The following is a 22,297-nucleotide window of genomic DNA, read 5'->3' as shown; positions in this document are numbered from 1 at the left end:
CATTACTAAACAAATTATAGTAATTATTCGACATGAGCCGTACACCGTCATCGTTGGTACGACATAGACGAGGGGCTGTGTGACCTCTCCTACCTATCAATCATAGTATTGATGGCGACGGTGATGCGAGCCGTAACGATCACTACGACCATCACATCAGAGTTACCTGATTTGATCTGTTTGAGTCCGTAGGATCCGAATGGCCCTAGCTCTGCTTGTTGCTGTCGTCATCTTTATTGGGATTGCTCCTAGGCCCTGAGACGACTGTCGATACCAATTGTATGTTGTATTTGATACTGAATTGCAGAAACTGTGCTCCTCAGCGTCTTTACCAAGTCCTTCGTTATTTCGGTGACGTAAGCTATGTTCCCAGTGAGTCTGCTTCTTAATCTTTGTCTTTTGTTGCTATTGTTAATGTCTTCGCACGCGCTTTGTTCAACTCGCATTAGCGTTTTTACTTACAACTGCTAAAGCAGTATTATGAATTTACTGTGACCATTATTGTTTCAATTGGTCTATTTCTGTTTTCGGGTTCGAGTCGGCCAGCAGTCGGAGCTATCCTAACTGCGGTTCGGAACGGGAAGCGACGCGCTGGCCTCGTCCTTGCCAATATCAGGACTCAGTTTCGGCATGAAACAGACCCTATCGTTAGATGAACAGGCCCCAATAGAGACAATATGCCTGTTGGATTAGTTCTATGGCAAGTCACTATGCCCTTACAATCACGGTGACTGCAACTGCCGTGATTAAATCTGCGTGTTTACGAGTCCGACGACCTTGTCGTGTTGTTGTTGTCGGTACCATTCTCATCACGGCGTCAATAGCTGTGGTACGTATGTTCGTTAACATATTTCTCCTGTGCCGTACCACGCCGCTTAGCATCCATTCCGCCGTTTACTGCCCCGTTGCTCCTTATTAGTTCGTACGTTACAGACTGGTGCGATCGATAGCTCTAACAGGAGTAGCAGCAACAACTGCTGTGTTAGCTTTGTGGGTTACGCAATGGCCATGCAATGATGCATCAACATAGCTCTCATCGTCAGCATCATTATGCAGATCATTACGGTCGTCATCGGTACGCATGAAGATGGCGTTGGCGATATTACGGCGTTAGACCCGTATCGGTTCGTTGTGTATTACCACTATGGCAGCGGCGCCACTCAGGCAGAAACCACGAGGCGGTTTTCACAGTATAATATTACGGGGGTAAATCGTTCTGACGATGGGTCTGTGCAATAGCGCTAGAAGTCGTTGTTGTGTGTCTCCGACCGCTGACTTTTCTATATCACTATATTTTGACGGCCGTCCGCTGTTGTCCTGCTCTGTTGTGTACGCATGATGCTTACGACGAACGCCTTCCGACGCATTCACTGTACCAGGATACACCTTCACTCCGGCCAAAAAGTCGTTGAACTCTCGTGATCTAGGTGTTTTACCTGCGGCTTGACCCAAGAGGCGGTCATGCCTGTGCACGTTCATTTCTACATCATATGGAATATCGATTTATATTAGAAACCTTTTTCGAGTTATCGAGTTGTGGTTACCGGAAGGCTTCGAAACGCCGTTCAAACCACACTTCCCGTATAGGCCATTATCGTTTTATTCCTTTGTCGACGAGCTTCAACGTTTAGAGTGTGTTAGTGCGAGTTGGTTGAATCAGTCAATCAATGCCTTCAAGAAAGGCTTCGTTGTTTAGGATAGGAGAGGACCACGATTTTTCCAAATAGCAAATCGTATTTAATTTCGAAAGCGGCGGAAATCGTATGGTAGTGTGGAAATATGACAGCACTGCGCGCTATAGTGGTACGGTACCTGTATCTGGTGCTTATGGTGGTGATGATGATGATGCCACCTTTGTGTTTGTTTTGTTTGTTTGAACCTTGTTTAGGGTTGCACAAAAACATCGTTAGCCGAAGTCTGACCTTAACGTAATAACAGAGCTAATAACGCCAATCATTTTCTTGGGTTGCAGACAGGGTCACGTGATAGGCAATAGAAAGCCAATAGCTGCTAACTATAGAAAATGACGCTAGTGGTCTGCAGTGCAATGAGCTAGCAAGATAGAACTGATATAGAATTCTTTAGCAGCGAAAACCAAATAGTCGTATACATGGAAATTTCCTACACATAAAGGGACATTGAGTAACTGTTATGGCTTTCGTAGACGTTCGAAATTTTTAAGCAAAACAACTTACGTTCGAACTTGCTTTCATCCGTACAAGTAGCATATGTTGTTACTACGATAAACAACTGACGAATAGAAATTTGAAAATACGTAAACTGAAACTTGAAAACGTGCACATATATAATCAATTTTTACTTACGGAAGTATATTCCAGTCCCTTCTGCTTGCAGGATTATAAAAAACTTCCGAACGTGAAAAGACTTTATTTTTGCTCGGTTGCGCAGGTCAACTCCGTACGCAACCAAGGTTAGAATCTTCGAGATTACCCACCGGAAACTGTCTGTACGTACGTTGTTCTCTCGCGTCTCAGCTGTGACAAAAGGAACGGTGGGCGATCAGCCCTTTTCGCTAAAAGCACGAGGTGGATTTAGGCGATGGAAGCAATAAACGGGGACATTATACATGGGACTATGGCCATATAAAAATAGCCTACGCGAGGTCAATCTTTGCACTACACACGCTGCATAAGTGGGAGCGACTTCTCTCCCTACACTCCCATTTAGAAACCATTAAGTCAAAGCGGACCGTATGAAGTCTGTGTTTTCATTACCGTTCCTGTGTTGTGTACTACGTCTAAACGGATAGACTAGAAAGAATAAATTATAATGCATGCAAGCTCTTAGAGACTACTTTGCAGATCGATCTACACTCAACTATGCTTATCTGTGACAAAAACGCTTGAAGTAAGGGGCCTGTAATTTTCTAGGCTTTTGTAAATGTTATACGATTGGTTATCTAATGTTTATTACTTTGTAGCTTTGATGTGTCGCAGTCAGATGAAGCTACAGAAGAAAGTTCGATCGCATTCTACAGTTCAATATCTAGACACGGGTCTTTTTACTGAAATTTTTTTACCGTTGCAGCAGAATTGAACGTGGTGCAATTTTTTTTGTTCGCACCGATCATTTCTGACAACACGTGGCTTCAAAGCCCTATTTAAATGTGTCCTTAGATCATTGGATATCTTGTTCGAGGGTGACGAGTTGACGAGCCATAGGTCGCAATTGCAGTACTCATTGTAAATGATTAGCGAGCCTATTGTTACCGCGCTGAGCAAAGGGGAATTTATACTGCAATTAGATATTATCTTTATTATAAAACATTATAGGGTGGCTACAGTAGAACTCTATGTATAAACTTCAATAGCGCTGCTATTACTACTAACGACCTTTTGAAATGTATACACTGATCGCGTTGATCATCGCACTAATTGTAACGCATTCTTTTTTCCAATTTTATGTTAAATTTTTTCAAAATCCTATTATCTGTATTCTGTATTCCTTTGAACTGCTGCCCCCATCTCGAAGGCAAGCAAAAATATTGATTGATAGAAACACACGAAATTTAGATAAAGTTTTATCAGTAAAAGAATTCGTGTTAGCCAACACGCTACCAATAATCAATGATTTGATTATTGTTAGAGGTGGCCTTTTGACTATGCATGTGTTTTTGTGTGCGCGCCAGAAGGACAGATTAAGACATGTTCACGTACGGCTCGCGTTCAGCGTTTCAAGGCGGGTTTTTTTTTTTCGAACTAATGCCGTTACTGGCTGGGTTCATGTGCGACAACGTCTGTACTGCGCCCGCTTAATACTGCAAAACGGCCCCAATGGAGGCCAGCACAATAATAAATTACACGCAGTGATACATATCTTGATACGAGAATTTGGCGACAGGTCGTGATAATCAAAGCTGGACCTGTTTTCGTCCATGTTCCAGCCATAGCTGTCATATTTTTTGTTCGTGATTTCGTTCGATACCTTGTTCAAAGCAGCGTCCAGCGCAGGCCAGATACCAGTTGGCCTAATTAAGCTGGATTATTCTGCCCCTTCTGTTTACATCATTAATTGGAAGAATCGTACAGTTATAGGAGATTAATGCCAGTAAATTTGTTTAATAACAAGCCGAGCGGGATAATGGAATTTTCTCGGCTTGACACTACCTGCATCACCTATAGCGATCGCTTCGTTTTGTTAATCTCGTGATTGTGATGAATCGTATTGCATTAAGATAACACGGTAAGTAAATTAGTTTGTCGTAGAGTAGCGGGCAAATTTAAACGGCGCTATTCTTTACTGTCCGATACCCGTTCCTATTCGAATGTGCTGCTTACAGTGGTATGCTCTCTATAGAATTTGGATTTGTAAATTAGATAGGAGTCGTTACACCATTTCGAGGTACGAATTTCGCTGCGTCACAGGGATAAAAACCGTGTCTTTGGCGGAAAACGACATATTTATTAAGAGTACAAGTGAATCACAAAAGTCATCCAATAAACATCGCAATACAGTATATTAGGATTCGTCCGTTAACCTTCAGGTCACCTTAAAAGCTTCGTCGCCTCGAAATGACGCTGTGCATGGCGTGTTATGCTTTATTTTGCTTTTATCTAAAGCTATTTTTCGTGCATTTCCGTACAGATCGCATGCTAAATGCATGCCAAAGCAAGCTATAGCTGTTTTAATTAGTAGGCTCAAGCAAGGATGTTTGATATCGCGTCCTGTGTGAGTATCGTGAGAAGCCTTATACATTTTACTAATAACACTGGACACGTTGTCAGTTTCAATTATGCTCGGACTCATCGCAGTAGTACGCTTCGATGCTGTCACCAGCTGTTATCTATTACATAGACGACTCGATTTGTTGAATCTGGCTAATCCCACAGTTCACCAACGAAGCTAGAGCTTCGCGCCGTAAATACCAGTTGGGATTTTTTGGATTCGGATCGCAGGAGCCTAAGGGAGAAAATCTATCGAAAGACAGAACTAGCCTTCCCTCGCCGTACAAAAGTTAGCAGCGAAATAATCGCGGTTGCTGGAAACATCCGTCGGATTCGTCCGTCTGAGTGGCAGTAAAAGAAAGCGAAGCGCATCGCGACTGCCGCCATACTTTTGCTTGCCGCTGCTACTGAGAAGTGGTCTTCCTCATCAGTGCCTCCGCGAACGTCCGGAACCAGTTCACTTCCTTCAATTCAGCTTTGGCTGGTTAGTTTCACGAAGCTACGTAAACATAGGTGGCGCGCAGACATCCAACTACGCCACCAGCGTGCAGACGACGGAATCTAGATGCGATTATAGGAAAGCAGTCAGCTGTATCGCTGCTTAGTGCCTTGGTTCGAATCGCTCTGCTCGCTTGCCCCACTAGGCCCGGCGGGACTGAACCATCTTCCGCCATTGGCTACGTGGTCAACAGTCTGTCTTCGTTGACGCTCATTGCGAGCCAACGCAACATAGCCGAGGAAAAGCAAGAGGAAGTTCAGCGACGAACCACTTCTACTACCATCACGGCGCACTGCGCCACTACCAAATAGTAGCGGTAATAATAATAATCCTATTATTATTACTACTAGTATGATTGAGATAGGTACCGATAATACGGCGGCACATAAAGCGCCAATCTCCGAAACTGTAAAAATCAATGGTATTTATTAATCATTCAAAGCATCCGGTGTGGTCAACATATCCCCACGAAATGAATTGCAACCGAAACTTCGAGAAAGAGTGTCAAAAAAGCGGGTGATCTAAATTTGACGCCAGGGGTCATTTTTCTCTTATAGATTCTTTTACTGTAGGATATAATTATTGTTTAAAAAATAGTTTTTCGCGTCTCAGGAGTAAACAGTTAAATCAAGCAAGATAACTGGCTCGTAATGAAAGAGCAACTTAAAGGTAACCTGTTAAGTTACCCGCCTTCAATATGGCCTAAATAGTGTGTCGAAGCGCAGGCCGATATCAAGGTGTTAGAGCCTATAGCTAATGCTAGGAATGCCCAAGCCTAGGTCACAAACCACTGTATATTAACTACTATATAGTCATGCACATTTGGTTGGAAGAAAAAACCTGCTGTTCACTGTTAATTATCTTATAAGATTAAACAAATGACTATAGAATATAAGCTTGCTTTTGCGTTTCCATGAACAGCATGGATGCATTGCACCTTTGAACAATGCGTTCACAGGTTGTTTTTCCCGCGGTGCTTCACGACGAAACACTCGACGTTGCAGGCAAAAATTCGGCCTTGGCATTCGGCCCAGTCAGCAGCGTTGGTCAATACGCTAGCTGCGTAGACGATCTCTTCAGCGATTTTACCAATCTGCTTAGTATTTCAATCTCGATATTAAGTCGTACCGTGCTATGATGCTGTTACGATGACTGCTTGCAACGAGCGGAAACGTCAGTGGATGTGCTCTTTGTGAACTCGAGTAGCCAAACACGGTGACATTGTTAGAACGATAAATATCAGCCTTTTTTGTCTCCTTGGCGCAACAAATGCGCCTAATGTCAAATCAAGTGCAAGTGATTTATGCAAGGTCGGAGTTTTACTCGACCCAGGCCAGTGATACAAACTAAGTTATATATTGATGCATGGCGACGTTTCGTCAATGTCGTGCACACCACGCCTCTACCTTCGTGAGTTCTTCCCTTAACATAATGTGTTTGAATTAAATTACAGCAAACCTTCTGCACGGCAGCTTGTTGAAATCGGTGTTTCGTATGCCTTAATCAGGCCAGACAAATATATATGGCTCTAACTAAGAGGGTCCTGAATCTCGAACTGCCGTTGCGCTATAATAATTTTCAAATGAATCCGACTATAAACACTTACTAATTCTGCAACTGGTGAAGTGCTCGGGGTGCCAAAAGCTTTAAAAAAGTGTATCTAAGAGTATCAAAGAGGACGTTGAACGGTCGATCACGGTTACTTAATTATCGACAAGGTCAAGTCAGAAAGAAAACAACCGTACTTACGGATTTAAGTCACACGTGACCTTTATTATGAAAACAAAAATAAAAGTAAACGACCTGACTAAATAAAAACTAATTAAACGCAAATCGGTGTCCCAGCGCACAATAGCCCGTCATAGTGAAAATTCAAGCTAACATCACACTACACGCTGCGTCTCACATCAGTTTGCTGGCTGATGTTTCCATGATACCGATGCATACAAAGTTCAGTCGAATCACATTCAAAATATCTCAATATTGCTTCACTCTTTCCTAGTCAGTTGCCCTGCGCCTTCTCATAGGATCATCGCGCTCATTCTGTCTGAGAACGTCTCTATGCTCTTGTCCCATTTTATAGCTAAGTTTGAGTAGGCTTGCTGATGGAGCCTTGCCGCAGGTGCAATGTATAATGCTAGGGGGAAACAGTGTGAGAAGTATAACGTCCCTGTAGGCGGCATGAATGGAACGATCGCCGTTTTCGAATGGCTGCGTGAGAAACCTATCTCAGATACATCCCTTTAGCTTAGTTGCAAAAGACTACTCGCTTCTCTGCTGTTAGGCTGCGAGAATTTGCTGAGTCATAGTGACATGAGCAGCAGTAGCAGCAGCTATAATGTAGGGCCCCCCTGGGGAGGCAAAGTTGAGTCTCCATGAGAGTCGAGGAAAAGCTGTCTGACGCCCCCTGTGCATGGTCAGTGGGCATCGATGAAGGAGTCTTCATTGGGATCGTACACTTTAGAGAGAGAGAGAGAGAGGGGGGGAGAGAGAGAGAGAGAAGTGCTCTCACTTTATCCCCTCTAACGAAACGGACTGAAAACGGCTTTCGAGTTTTCCTTTTTTACCCCTTCTCCCCACCTCCTTCCCATGGTGCCAGTTACGATCTGCGCGCATCGGATCTCTCCATCCTACTATTACTGCTCGAAGCAAACATTACAATAAAGGCTAAGCGGGGTATCGAACGAAGAGGAGAGCAGGTATACATTGTCTCTAAGGGGAAGCTACGTAGCACACCCCAGAGAATAGATGGCAACTTGGCTCGATTCCCACCCCGATAGACTTTTTTAAACTAGACTTTATTGGGTGTTTTTTTAGCTCTAACATTAATATTCGAATCAAATCATAATATATTCATGAGTGCTCGTGTTATCTTATTAAGTTACTGGAAAAAAACAATGCGAAAAATATATACCCACATATAGATCGAATACTTGATGTTGATGTTATAGATAATTACTTTTACCGCGAACCCAGCTCCATCGTATACACACTGTACGCCCTAGTGATGCGACCGTCACATGGCTTTTGTGTGCCGGCGTGGAGCCGTTACTGCTTTACACAGCGTTCGCTTGACTGCTTACATCATCGGCAACGATTATCGTGTGACTGTATGCGTGCGCGAGCGCCGTTGTCGATATCATCATTGTTGTCGTTGAAGCGGAACAGGTTTTTGCCGTCACGACAAGCCGTGTCGATGTAAGTGCCGGCCTATTTTGGCCTAACGTCGACGCAAATAATCAAAAGGCTTTGTAATGTCATGCGAAAGAAGGTGAAGTCAATCTTTTTAACCCGATCTGGCCTAACTAGTCACCTGGCTGTAGGGCTGAGTTAGGGTTGAGCATTAGTTTGTGAATTGGAGTATAAAGAAAACGGTACGTTTATTCGTTTTGCAAAGCCCTTAACACGGCCAGTTCTTTTGCAGCTGTCTCTACAGACCTGTGCATGGTTTAGCTTACCTGATAGTCGTACTGCTGTTGTTGTGGATACCATGAGCTGGTTCCATTTCAACAGATCAGTAGTCGAATATGTATATGAGAGCAATAGTTGAATTTAGTTTATTCTGAGCGTGTTTGGGCTGGGTAGCCAGCTAGCAACATGCATAAAACAAGAAAGCGACCCACTGATAGGTGAGGCCATGTAGGCGTCTTCGGGCATATTCGGCCGAGCCCAGCACAGACAGACCTATTTAAATATATAGTAGGCGTAGAATGCTGCTTATTGTAACTAACTAACTAACTTCAGCAGACATCGGTAAAACACATGCTGGTACCTGAGAATTAAGTGAAAGAGAATCACCTTATCGCTGCTATCAGCAATAGCGACCAAACAAGATACTCTGAACGTATAAAAGCAAGACATTGAATGCCGAGTTTAAAACGAGTTTGTATGTGATGTGAACGGAGTAAGTATGATTGTTATATACTGCTGTCAATAATATGTTGCAATACAAATTTAAGTTTGAGGTAAAAACGACAATAATGCAGGCGCCTCAACGTAACCTGAATTTGGCCTTTATGCATGTACACGGCCATGTCGTGTGTTGTTACTGGATCTGTTATACGATACTATATCGGTTTGTTAGGATAGGACGTCGCCTTATCTTGCAAACGAACTTGTTTGGTTACCGTTTATAGCATAAGACACACGCACTCTTACTAATAATATTTACAAATATGGATCTGGTCGATGATATGACTGAGAACGACGGCGACGCTGGTCGTTTATCACATATGCCGCGTAGGTGTTTATACGTACGCAGACAGACATGAGTGGCCGTCATACCAAATACGGTGCAGTAATACCCTTGATTCCTGCTGCAGCTCTGGACAAATCTGTTATCGCGTTTATCGTAGCACAAATTTAGTCGACTGAGGAAACTTTCACAGAACATTAGCATTCATTGTGATGTTTCTATTCGCTGTATGGGCATTCACGTACTTGCTTGACTGTTTGCTCCAGATCTGCTCACAAACACCGTTATCTAACCAAACAAGCAAAGAAACAGATGAGCGGGCAAAATGTAAGGGGAAAAGTGCGTTGGTCGCTTATTGTCGAAGTGGGCTCGATTTCCGTCTGCTCTTTGTCGCTGGGGCGCTCCACTAGGTGCTCGCTTAGTACTCATTAGTAAAGCTGCTGCGGCTGTTTTTACTGAGTGGTAATGGCGCCACACCCTGCCCCGCCCGTCGGCGTGCCTCCTCAATATGTTGTGTCGTCGAAGTGTGTACCTTGGTGAGACAGGCAACCATAGTAGTAACCACCAGGAAAGGAGCTAATCTTTTGGGAGTCGGGGCGATGACGAGGATAATAACAGTAAGAATAAGAAAGAACATGCTAAACGCGTTATTTGACTATGCAACGGCTACCAGCATAGCAAAATAGACAAAGGACGCCATCAGGTCGCAGCGACGTCTTTTACCTGATACGTCCATTCGTTCGATTGGTTCGTCCACTAGAAGTACGAGTCCTTCGACGTTTTTTAACGTTTCACATTCTGTTCTCAGCCTTGTGATATCTTGCCGAACTGCTCGTAATGACGCTCGGAACGTAATAACAGCTGGCTTTCGCTGGCTACTTAGGCCACGGCCGATGCTGCTATGGAAGCGATTCTTCAGTGCTAATTTACCGTTATGAGCGCCCGTCGTCGTCACCACTGGCTCTGTTGCTTTGTTGTCAGGTAGACGGCGATTTCACAGATTCATTCGCGAGCCCGCGTTGGCAGCATCCACAGTTCGATACGATAGCCAAGTGAAGGGTTGGGCCTGCAAGCGAATAATGCAGCCAGCTGAGCAGCTCAAAGACGGACAGAAAGTACCAAACAAAGACTAAAAAAAGACCAAAAAGTCGCCCGATTTCGTTTCAATGTTTGCTTGTTGCTCTCAGCTATCGCTTGCTCTATAAGACGTGCTCCGAGGTACATGGTCGAACCTTCTCTCGCCCCATTACCCCCGCCACAAATCTTGCCTGTATCATACTCTAAATCCTTTTTATTAGTGACGTCGTCAGCAAAAAAAGTTTAAGAGGTGATGCTGAGCGGTCGAGACGCTCAGGTAACCTCAGTTGAAGCATTCGTTGCCTGTATATCTGTACTTTGTATGGCTAGCAGACGTCTAGCCATTTGGCACAGCGCTGAAGTGTCTTCAGTGAGTGAAGCGGAAGAAATTCAGAGGCCAAATGGAGTGTTCCGTGATCAGATAAATTACAGGCAGACGAAATATTTACTTGAAAAATTAAATAAAGGCTATTCTCCATTTGAACATTTGATAGGCGGTACTGATCCATAAGGTGTAATACGGAAAGTGAAGACTGTTTCACTATGTATCGTCCACTGGCTTCTCAATTTTACTGAGAGATAAGGAAAAGATGCATTTAAGTCGAACGCAAATAGTTAGCACCGATGCCACTTGTTACTTCCTTAAACTGTTCACATCTGTACACCAGTTACGTAGTAGCAGAGCTTCTAATACCCGTGATAGTACAGTGGTAATCCATTTGTTTGTTAAACTCATTCACGCAGTGGGTCGAACCTGGGCGTAAACATATTTCGTGCTATTGTGCAGGCAGTCATTCATCGGAAGCAATGCCTAACGGTTTATGTAGTGGATGTAAGATTCAATAGATTTAGTTTCTGCAACATTTTACTGTCTCAATACAACCTCATATTGTGCTTCGTTTCCTGCTGGAAACCAATTTCACCCAGATGACGCATACAAATTCATATACGATTGTATAGAATGCCTGGTCATTGGGTTCGATTCATTACTTGGAGGCCACAGTGGTCGTGAATCAGATAGACTGATTATTGCCATATGTCCATAATAACCACGACGCTGGAGACATCGAGAAAGCGGCAACGACAGAATTATTAGCGTATCGTGCATGCGTGCAGAGGACCTTCACTTGTAAAGATGGCGCAGAGGCACGTGATAGAAACAAGCCATAAATGCCACAGTCGTCACCCCCCCCCCCCCCGTATCGTCTTACCCGAACAGCGTGATGTGCGCGGTAGTGGCGATAAATTAGTCTTTCGTTCCTTCCTCTGCTATCCCTGTGGCCCCTAGGACTCGATGGTTCATTCGGTCGGCCATCTGGCTGCGGTCACCCGTGCTTGGCTATATAGAATTGTCATTGCTGCCCACGTGTAAGGTAGCGAACCGGGAGGGAGAGTTCTTCGTCATGTGAGCTTGTATATGTTGAATGGATAACAAATATGGCGGCCCACGCAACGCTGTTCCCCCTGCACAAAACGGCAGCAATAATGATATCATGAACGGGGGCAAACATACTATAGCAACAATGTCTGATTCGTTTGTGCGGGCGATATTAATAATAGAGTATTCATCGTTTTAGCTTTCCCATGTGCATATATAAAGGCACTTTGTGAACATACTAATACTATAGCAGCGTGCTGGATTAGAAAGTTGACACGTGGACGTAAGGAAAACGTGCTCTATGTGTAAAACTTAATGCTCACAGGTTTTCAACACCAGCACAGCCACGTTTCGCGAGTACCGCTTGAGCTTCATATGTTGAAACTTTTCACTTAAAACACACTTCCCCGGAATCACACCTGTTCGAGCAGCTCATTCCGAGCTTCATTATCGCTTATAGGATTATTTTTCTTTGCCATCGGATAGCTACAGTAAGTATCTAGTGAGAATTGTTCGGTGGATTATAATGTATTTATCTGTTACACTTACATAGTCGATGTCTATATTTTTTACTGCATAAATTACTACAGAATATAATCAGTAACGCACACATGCCTGTATTGGCTATGTTTATCAATAATACCAATGGAGGCGTAACTGTGCGAGATTGAAGACAAGCGAGCACATCTTCCTGTCATCCAACGATGAGAATTATTTTAGATTGTTTCCGCGTCTAGCGACTGTGAACGAATGACTTGTCTGCCTTTTCAACTGTTTATAGCATCAACAATAGGTCGTAGCGATTACGTAGACTGACTCAACCTTGTCCATCGCCGTACGATTTGCAGCAGCTTCTAGTTCTAATTATTAGGGTCTCAACAGTCGTTCTACCGATAGGAGCCCAGGCGTACATGTGCTTTCGTGGGGGGAGAATATTAGTAGTCAGAATAGTAATAACGACCGTGAGAACGTCGAGGGCCACAATGATGGTGATGATAGTAAATGGAAAACGTGATTACCGCGGCTATGGATCCGATGCGAAGAGTAACGTAGTGAAAATCAGGATTCAATATAGAGATGCGTATGCGCTGTCAATGTGCCCTGGGAAGGCGTTTAATTTATTCGTCAATTCGCATATACATACATACATATAAACGAATGAGAGTCCCGAAACAAAAGCGTTCATACGTAAGCAAGGAAAAATGGTATGTCACACAATAGCTCTGAAGTCTGACACTGTTGTGATCAATCAACCAACCATTTCATTTGCCAGCTTCGTGGAAATAGAGCAAAGACTTTAGTCCGTCCAGCGTATTGTTGCCTGACGCAGTAGACACGCAAAGGACGCGTAAGGTAAAACTGAATGAATTTAAGGTACAGATTTTAAATAAAAATCACAGTTAGTAGTCGGCAATTTCTGGATGGCAAAACGCCGGCATGGTAAATCGTTCTGTGAGCTGGTACTTCTTCACCCAACCGTTCCCGTTTTGACAATGACTGTTACGTTTCGCATGGAATAGATGGCTAGGTCTTCAATGGTTTCATCGTGATTGTTGATATCATAATGTTTACGTCCTTGACAAGCAGGCCGCTGTTCTTGTGGAGCAAATGTCTTAAAAAAAAAAAAGTATTTTTTTATTGGATATAACAGCAGCTAGCCAATATACTGTCAATGCATGCTTATTAATACAACATTAGCACTCACAATGAGAATATGACTAAGATGCTTTCAGTATCTTCTGTTAATAGCATATTATCGGCAGTACGTTACTCGTCACTTTTAACTGGTATAGCCACGAGGAACTTCTAGAAACGGGCGACAAATGTGACAGGTAGCAATAAAACGAGGGGCCTCCGGTTGACGAATCAGTGACAAACGATTACATTGCACAAGCGGGCATTGATCCGCGATTAGAATCTTGCCGATGACGACAATGCTATGATCATTTTGCGGTGTTTTTCCCGAGATTTTTTTCGCGTTCCAGACAGCCAGACAAACGAGTCAGCCTGCGCGGGGCCAACTTCCCACTCGAAAAGGGTAATTGTTTAGATATTTGATCATATAATAGAGTACGTAAACCCAGCCCTTCGAGCGAAGCGCCTCTAGTGGTTTCGTTCGTGCGGTGGGACGCTGTTGTCCGCTAAAAACAGCAACTGTTGCGTTGATAACGGTTGGCGTGATACAGTTCAATGTCTATTCGCAATAGTATCATGACATACGCTCATTTTCTTTATGATTTCTTAGCGCCGGTGTTCTTCTTAGCAGCCGTAAGTCGATAGCGTTCCGTCGAGTGAGGGGTGCTCCATCGATGCCAGCGTGAATACATACGTCTGTGGCTGTGGTTTGTTTCGAACTTCAATCTGCGCGGATTGTGTTTCATATATTCGAAGAGAACTCGATACCATTCGCTTCTAATAGATATCGCTTGCTCGGTGACTGTTCATTGAGTCGTTGTCCAACAATCAGTACAGGATTGCCAGTTAGCCAGCCAAGCAAGTAACTGTGTCGTCTATATCATCGTCGTCGCTCGACCTAATGCTCCAGGAAAGAATCTTTAAACAGCGAACGTCGACAGAACGACGGTACAATCGACCCGCAAGCGAAAACCAAGACACAGTCATGATTCAGGTGCGAGAGCCGCTGCAGTAGCGCTGTTTGAAAAATCCAAGGTAACTCAAGCTTAACCACTCAGGGCTTGTTTCCAAAGATGTCGATAACACTCCTCTCTTAATGCAAATGCAATTAATAAAATCGCTGGGCAATTGTTACAGGTTCAATTGGCACAGTAAGCCACAAGCTGACTCCGTTCCCAGCTATTTTGTCATCTATTCGTTCATTCAATGACTAATTTGATGCTAAGTCATTTCATAAAGGACGGGCCCCCCTCTTGGTCGTTTTTTTTGTCTTCATATAACCGCTTAACCGATTGGCAGTCGATGCACGGTGCCATCTTATTTATAGGGACTTGGTAAGTCGTCGGTCCGTCGTCGTCTAAGCCTGAAGGTGTCAATCAAATGCTACGCTGTCGGTGTATGGCGGTAAAAAACAGGCACAATTCGTTCATCGGTTTTGTTTGCCCTGCTCTAGCGTAAAGATATCCTGAAAAGTTGTCCTTGATATATGTCGTTGCTTTTCATGTTACGACCAACAGGTCACATAGGAACTCAATTGAGGCTTGAGACATAAATTAAACCAGTCCATGGACAGCTTTATCCTGTAGCTATTTACACAGCCCAAAGGGGGCATCTTATCAATAAAGACTAGGTAATACAGACAGTAAGTACAGAAATCTATGTTGAAGCAAGCTACATCTAAAAACAGGGTTTACTGTAATTCCGGTAGCTAATCAATAGTCTAAGGATCAAAGTAGGGACTACTAGCAGTTTCCCTGAAAGTTCGCGCCTTTACCCCGGGCACATGTCCTGGAAAGCTGAACAGGTGAAATTTAATAATGCTGATATTTCAAGGAAGTACTCCATAGTCTTTTCTGTAACTATTATAATACCAGGAGGATGAAATGGTAAGAAACAAATGACTGGATCGGTTCACTCAGCGCTTATTTGCGCAGTGACCTTTAATTTTGTACTTCGACCTCGTCCGGTTCGCTGTTCCGTGGTCATTATCGCTACCATAATGGAGGCTCTTAAATCGCCTATCTACATTGAGAAGAGCGGAGTCCACTTAATTAGCAGTGCGGCCCACTCAGGTAGCAGCGATATCGAATCGATAATGATCGAAATCTTCTTCAACAATGTCTTTGTCTAAGAAACCAACAAAAAAAAACTCCACCAGTAAATTTCTGTTAACATTTTTAGGCTAATTCTTTTTCAGTAGATAAATGATTGAGCATCATTTTTTTAGAAAATCTTCACTTTAACATTAAATACAAAGAATAGCTGTAAAAAACTTGACGAATTTTTATTTATATTGCTATTGTGCATTGATACTGTAGCCGTAACGTCTGTATGTTAAAACGAAGCTCTGTGTTGCATAAAAGCTGATACGATACTATATCTCGCGAACAGATTATATCCTAGTTTCATTAAACCACAGACAAAAATTTCCACCATCAAGGTAACAGGCACAGATCGCGCATCTGGTTTTTCAAGTATTCACAAGAGCAACGAATGGGATCCGACTCTGTCGTAGCGCTAGCTTCGACAGGTGTCGCTTTCAATCAAGGTGATCGATTTAATACTGTGCGTCACAATTGCGACAAATCAACAAAACAGTGGTAAATATAGGCATATCGTGTGTATGTATGTAATAAGCAATAAACGTTAACTGTTAGGTGTTTCGCGTGTTTGAAATTATCTGGTCAGCACTTGAAGATGTAATGTGTTTTTTGTCCTAGTATAACTTGTGCCGGTGACCCATCCCATTTGGCTCACTCACCCATATTTTCATCTATTCATATGTTTAGTCGATTGGTAAAAACAGATTTCGCGAAAATCATGAGAGCAATTGGCAGCCGCATAACATAAATTGCCATTACGTCGGAATGGATCGGCATGTACAGTGACACGCCGCTGCTGGAAATATTCCCTTTATTATACCCTTCACTAAACCTGCGGTAACGTTGACGTCATGAACGCTGAACGAACGGAGGAACGTTGAACAGTGACGGACGCAACGACATCATTTTAGCTATCGTAGATTGTGGATTACAGCGCTACTATCGCAGTATCAGGCCTAGTGCCATTCGAGTACATGTACTCAAGCGAGCAACGAATCCCGACGAAGGCACCCATGTTTGAACAATTCTTCTTGCCGCTGTGGGTGCTATGTGCGTACCTAAACACGGACATATGTCCACAATGCCACCCATCGATGAGGCCTGGGTACTATAGTGAAAGGTGCTAATATCATTATTAGCAATGCAAATAGCGTTAGAGATTTAGCGGACTTTTTGACGTCTAGTCTAGGGTAGCGTTATGTATGTACCAGCGCATGCGCTTGTACGAATTATCGCCATTATATATATATATATATATATATACATGTACATATATATACACACAGACACATGCATATGTATGCGGCCAGTACGGCCCTTATTACCGTCATCACTGGCGGCAGCTTTAACGATCTGTCCTTTTAATAGCATCTGGTAGCCGGATCGAATACAAATTGCGATTGGCGGTTTCTAGTTGCAATAAGTTCGAACATTTCATATGGGAGGATGAGTGTGTATGCCTGAATTTATCTTCTTAAAAATTTTGTGACGATACGTAGTGATGAATCGTCGGGTTTGTCTGAAATTTTAGCCGGTTATCCATATCGATGCTACCCTGTGTATACAAAGACAAACTGCCGATAGTAAACGACGCTGGTGTTTATATGTCATACAGCATATATGCTGATAATAAAAGCGAAGTTTTTTGTTGGGCAACGTCCACTGCGGCTCATAGTAAATTGCACAATGGAAACGTCAAAAACATGTCGTCCACCTGTCATAAAACGTAACGAATTCTTTGTGGGCTGGCCACAAATGGTTGCCCAACTTAGAACGTATTAAACATAGTTGATTTATTTTCTATAATGAATTCAGCTGAACAGGTTGACGCGCGTATTCAGCTATTGCTCGAATGACTCATATTATCTAGCGCCCGTGTACATCGTGGCGTGACGTCTGAAACGGGTTCGCAATAGCGTTTCATTGAAGTAGATTGAATTTGTTCGGGTGCGCTCTCTACGCGTTATTCCCTTGACACGAACATAGTTTGGGGAGAAATATCGAGTACCGAGATCCATTATCAACCCAGAACGAACGTCGTATAGGTGCAACAATCGACTGGCGACAAGCAATGCTTCATGCATCTCCTCGCTGCCAGCCAACACGGCTGTATACAGCGTAAAAACATGTGCGGTGCGAATATTTTGTCAGCGTGGTTTTCCGAGCTAATCATTTCTCTACTTCAGGTACGTAGGTAAGGCCTTTGGACAGGCTGGAAATGTTCGATTACGCCGTTGCGTCGCGACGTCGAAATAAGGGCGAGCGCAGGCACATCTCAACGTGTTTTCAATGCGTTGTTAACCTCATGCTACGTGATCTCATAACAACGACATAGTTTCTGCAGGATGTATCGTGGGTCACCGTCGAGTTAGAAAGTGGGTTAATCAGCTTGGCAGCATAGGCGCTGTTATGCACTAGCGACCCGATATAGTCACAGGGTAGACTCAACGCTGGTCAAGCCATTCTATTACCATATATATATATTTTAGACGGTAGATGCATACGGCTGTATATAGGAGGCAGCACTACTATAACTGTTAGGCCAATAACCGTTTCGATAAACTGGAGTACTTTTACGCTGGAGGCCAACTGATGCTATTTATCGGGGAGCCGCTAAAAAAGTATGTGTTTAGCTACCGATGACCGTAGTGTAATACAATTTTATACTGGGTCCACCGTCGAAGGTAAGTTTGAAAATTCGTTTGCAAGATAAATTGCTATTACTGTTCGAATTAGTTGAGATCGATTGTAACGCAAAATGCGTCACGGTAAGTTCACAGTTCGGCTTCAGATATTCATTATTATTGGCTACGGATAATTATAGCTGCGATCATTCATTTGTCCGACTGGCTTAATTGAAAGTCAAGGTGATATTTGCCGCGGCCGCTGGGCGATCAGCTTCTAGATCGATCTAGAGAAAGATAATTATGTCATAATTGTAATATTAACACTGTTAATCTCCCTAATACATTCTATAGTAAAGAAGCTAGCGTACACTTCTGTTTTGGAATGAAGTTAACAAAAGCTTAGTAAATCGTTAACATCTATATATTTTCTCATGCAGTGATTTCAATGGCTCTGCAGAGGTTTCGAAGTAATGAATTGCCCATTTATCATACTTGTATTGAGCATCGGAAGCCGTATGCCTGCTATATTGACGTTCAAGCCGCTCTTCAATTGTCCTCTATAGGGGATATTCAGTGAAAATCTACCGAAAAGCCAATTCATTAGTCGTTAATCTATCTAATAAAGAAAGTTCTTTATTAGATCGATATCATTACCATGTGCCTTCATTGCCGTGGCACACTTACATGTAATAAATTAGCTCAGTCGGCTACAAACGTGTACACTTTCTACGTCTAAGACCTTGCCGCTGGCAGTCTGCAGAAGAGTCCCTAGATTAAGTAAGCTTATGGTGCTCGTGGCAAGCTCTTTATTGCCAATCTCGGTTCGGTCTTCTAATTTACTCCTTCCATACAGCTATTGTTCGTACGCCAACTCTATTATTAGGCGACAGTTGTTGTACGCTGAAATAAGCCAAATATGCGGACCCAGTAAAAAAAATTCGGTGAAGGCTTGCGGGGGTGGCGCGACTGTGCCTGGACTATCCTTAGGGTCTACGTGACCGTTACTGTCTGTATGCCTACACAGGGCGGATGACCTTAGTGACGCCGTCGCTCCGAAACGACGTACTTTACGAGCTTTACTAGCTTTTTAAATCATATGCGACGTAAGTGCAGCTAGCCCTTGGACTCATAAACGGTGTAGGAGCTAAAGTCAACGTTGCCCCGGTGTATAGCAGCAGGACTGGTAGAGTGGCCTGCGAGTGGCGGCATACGCATGAACAGAACAGTTCGCTGAGACCAACGTATAGGAACGTGGACACAAACACTAACGTTTTATTAGGCTCCATGACGCTTAAGGATTACCTACTATCTACCAACTGCTCAGGAAGTTTGTGCTGCATACACTTACTAACTATGAACTGCTTTATAAGCGTACGAGGATAGGTAAAAGTCGTTAAACACGCACATTGTCGTTGGATATAATTAGGTGGTACAAGTGACCCTATGAAAGCTTGCGGGATGGATTTAGCGAAACCACCGAGATGACAATACAGAACGAACAGATGAGTGCTGTTACTAGGAAGATGGACACATGCACAGGGCTATCTATTTAAAGGTGATAGAGATGCTTAGATTAAGGGTCAAGGATCACATCAGAGGAGCTAGGGTTTAATCAGTAGGTAGTTATATTTTATTTAGGTAAAGCTGGACTTTTTTTCTGTGCTAGAGCTGTATTGTTTTGGTAAACCAGGACCAGGAAGCGTGCCCTGCGATGTCAATAGAGGGCAGGAATAATGAGGACGGGCAAAGCCTTTGTCACTTCCCTCACAAGGTCTGTGCTTTGTTTTCGGTGTTAGCTGTCATCGTTGTCTCGCCCGTGTAGTTACTCCTGGATTTATTTGTTCTGAAGCAGGAGCGAGCTGGTTACGATCAACTCTACCAAAGACATTTGTAATTTTCCTTCACACTAAACTATGTAGAATTGCTTAGTGGTCAGACAAACGTCGTGCCTAGAGGTACTAATGATTTTTTTTATTTACTTGAATACCTGTAATATATAGATCAGTAGAACGAATGAATAACTGAAATAAAAACCTTATACCAGTTTTGGATATCGACAACGGTTTTGGTCGAAAGTAAACTAGCAATCAACGCTCTGTAACACCGGGCTTTCGGATCTCGAATCGATAGCAGTTGGTCGGTCTAAAGGTCGCCCACCCATACAGCCTGGAGCAGAGCTTACTAGGTATGACGAGCGGTTTATTGAAAAAATTTAAGCTCATCAATTTTAGCTACGCTGAAACGTTTTGTGATGCCTCTGCGTATGCACAAGCATACAGCGTATGTACATCCATGGATTCGTTATGCTCCTGTGTTATTTTGCGTTTTCTAAAACGCCAGCGATACAAACTGCCCTTCCCGAAATAGCCGAGCTTGCAATAGAACAAAAGAAGCCCTAGCTGGTTTCCAAGCGGGTAGTCGACTGCTAGGTGGAAAAAACTCCCTAGCGGTACCCTCCAGCGTTAGCAGGAGATTACACGACTCACCCAGGTTCTTCAGTAGAATTTTAGCGGCGAGCCTTTGATAAGGGTCTTCTAAAATGCCCTATCACTACTCGTTTAAACGTAAACAGAAAGTCTTCAAAAGTATAAATAATCAGTTTCGAAATAGTGAGCAGGCGTCGCCGATCACCGGTAATGTCACTACCAACCTGTCAGTCCAGTCATGCTTCGGTTGTTCCACGCAGAGCGAATGCCCAGCTAGAAATGTAACTGTCTTTCTTAGCTTGCTTGTAAAAGAAGCTCTATACGCTAGTGCATTCAATGTTAAGGCTTGGTAGCGCTCAGGAAAGACACGCTGACTGGGTCTTGTTCCGCCTCGCAGTGGGTATTTTGAGTAGCATTGTTTTTCGTATCGAACAAGATAGGCTAATTTAAATTTGTTCTTAACGTCAATCAGCAATGCAGATACAATGATGAAAGTTCAAGATAGAGTAGCTGCAGGTCAAACTGATATGTCAAGAAAAAAAGATGTCGCCAAATGACTAAGGCCGTCGAAGGTCATCGTCTTCCTGTCGCTGTAGGCAGTCTGCGGCTGAATTTATTCCAGCAACCCGATCTTGGGTGTTCCTATTTTCGGCCAATTGGTATGAATTATGAATGTAACCAATAGGACTTTTAGTAATGCGGTGGGTTCATAGAATTGGATTGGCTGCTTTTGATATGGCTGTCCTGGACTAATGCTTGCGTTACGTCCTATTCTTCGAAAAATTCAACTCACTTGTAATGATGCTCTCAAGTGACCGTCTTCTAACAAGAGTCAACAAGTGTCTCGTAAGTCTACAGGCAGAACTGACGTAGAGCAGAGATCTTCTTGCTCACTCATCTACGTAGACGTTTTTTCATACTGTTGTGTTAATTTGGTTTGTTGACGTGTGCGTGACCTGGTAATTATCATGAGCTTATTATGTGAGATCTGTTTCCTTCGTATGGAATACTGTAGGCTTTAGTTTCTTGAAGCATCCCTCTTACGTTTTTTCCGACAAACGTCAACGATCCAAAGGGAGCGATTAGCAACAATTATTACTTCCATTCACGTGAAATATGTCTCCTAGATTTTGTTTACAGTCCAATAAACTCTCCGTAAAAGTCGTAGTTGTACAACCTCTTAGACACGGTTATGATGTAACTGGCATCACCTGGTACTAACACCAGTATATCTACGTTAGATTTATTCTTACTATTAAATACTCTGTCAATGTAAAAGTTCAATATTTTTCAGACGGCGTAGGTTGTCCGTTTACCGTCATTTTATTACTGGCGTAGCATTCGTATACTATCCACATATCTACGTAGATATGAGTTTGTGCGTCCTCAGCTATAGGATTAATGGCCGAGCGATGGGATAACACTCGCGCACCAGGACATTTCGGTTGTCCGACCGTAGTTGAGAACAATACTTGTTCAATTCCGTTTGCGGACAAATCGACAATTTTCTCTCGACGACTTATTATGTTTATTAGTGTGTTTATCCATAGCGGAACGTCCATTCGTCTTAACCGTCAATGCAAAAGCTTCACCGCACAATTAGCTGTTGAACGTAGCCAGGATTCACAGTTATCATCACCACAGTGTATATATAGAAATGTATTGAAATCGAT

The 22,297-nt window shown here is 43.1% G+C and overlaps 1 protein-coding gene across 6 annotated transcripts in view; it reads left to right on the top strand.

The window, feature by feature from the left end:
• LOC111245144 (serine/threonine-protein kinase DCLK1) overlaps positions 1-22,297 on the top strand; it is a 92,852-nt gene that overhangs the window by 41,805 nt on the left and 28,750 nt on the right. The window contains exon 1 of one of the 6 annotated variants that reach the window (XM_022793092.2): positions 6,215-6,594. The exons of 4 other annotated variants lie outside the window; for them this stretch is intronic. In XM_022793092.2, the coding sequence (XP_022648827.1) occupies positions 6,546-6,594 (49 nt within the window). In that variant the 5' untranslated portion in view covers positions 6,215-6,545. Of the gene's footprint in view, positions 1-6,214; positions 6,595-18,179; positions 18,256-22,297 lie in introns of those variants that run through there. One more of the 6 variants, XM_086980421.1, reaches the window with a different exon arrangement.

The sequence above is a fragment of the Varroa destructor genome, unplaced genomic scaffold, assembly GCF_002443255.2.
Source record: "Varroa destructor unplaced genomic scaffold, Vdes_3.0 BEIS01000002.1, whole genome shotgun sequence".
Lineage (NCBI taxonomy): Eukaryota > Metazoa > Arthropoda > Arachnida > Mesostigmata > Varroidae > Varroa > Varroa destructor.
Note: the sequence above shows the minus strand (reverse complement) of the source record. Positions and strands in the feature narration are given on the sequence as shown.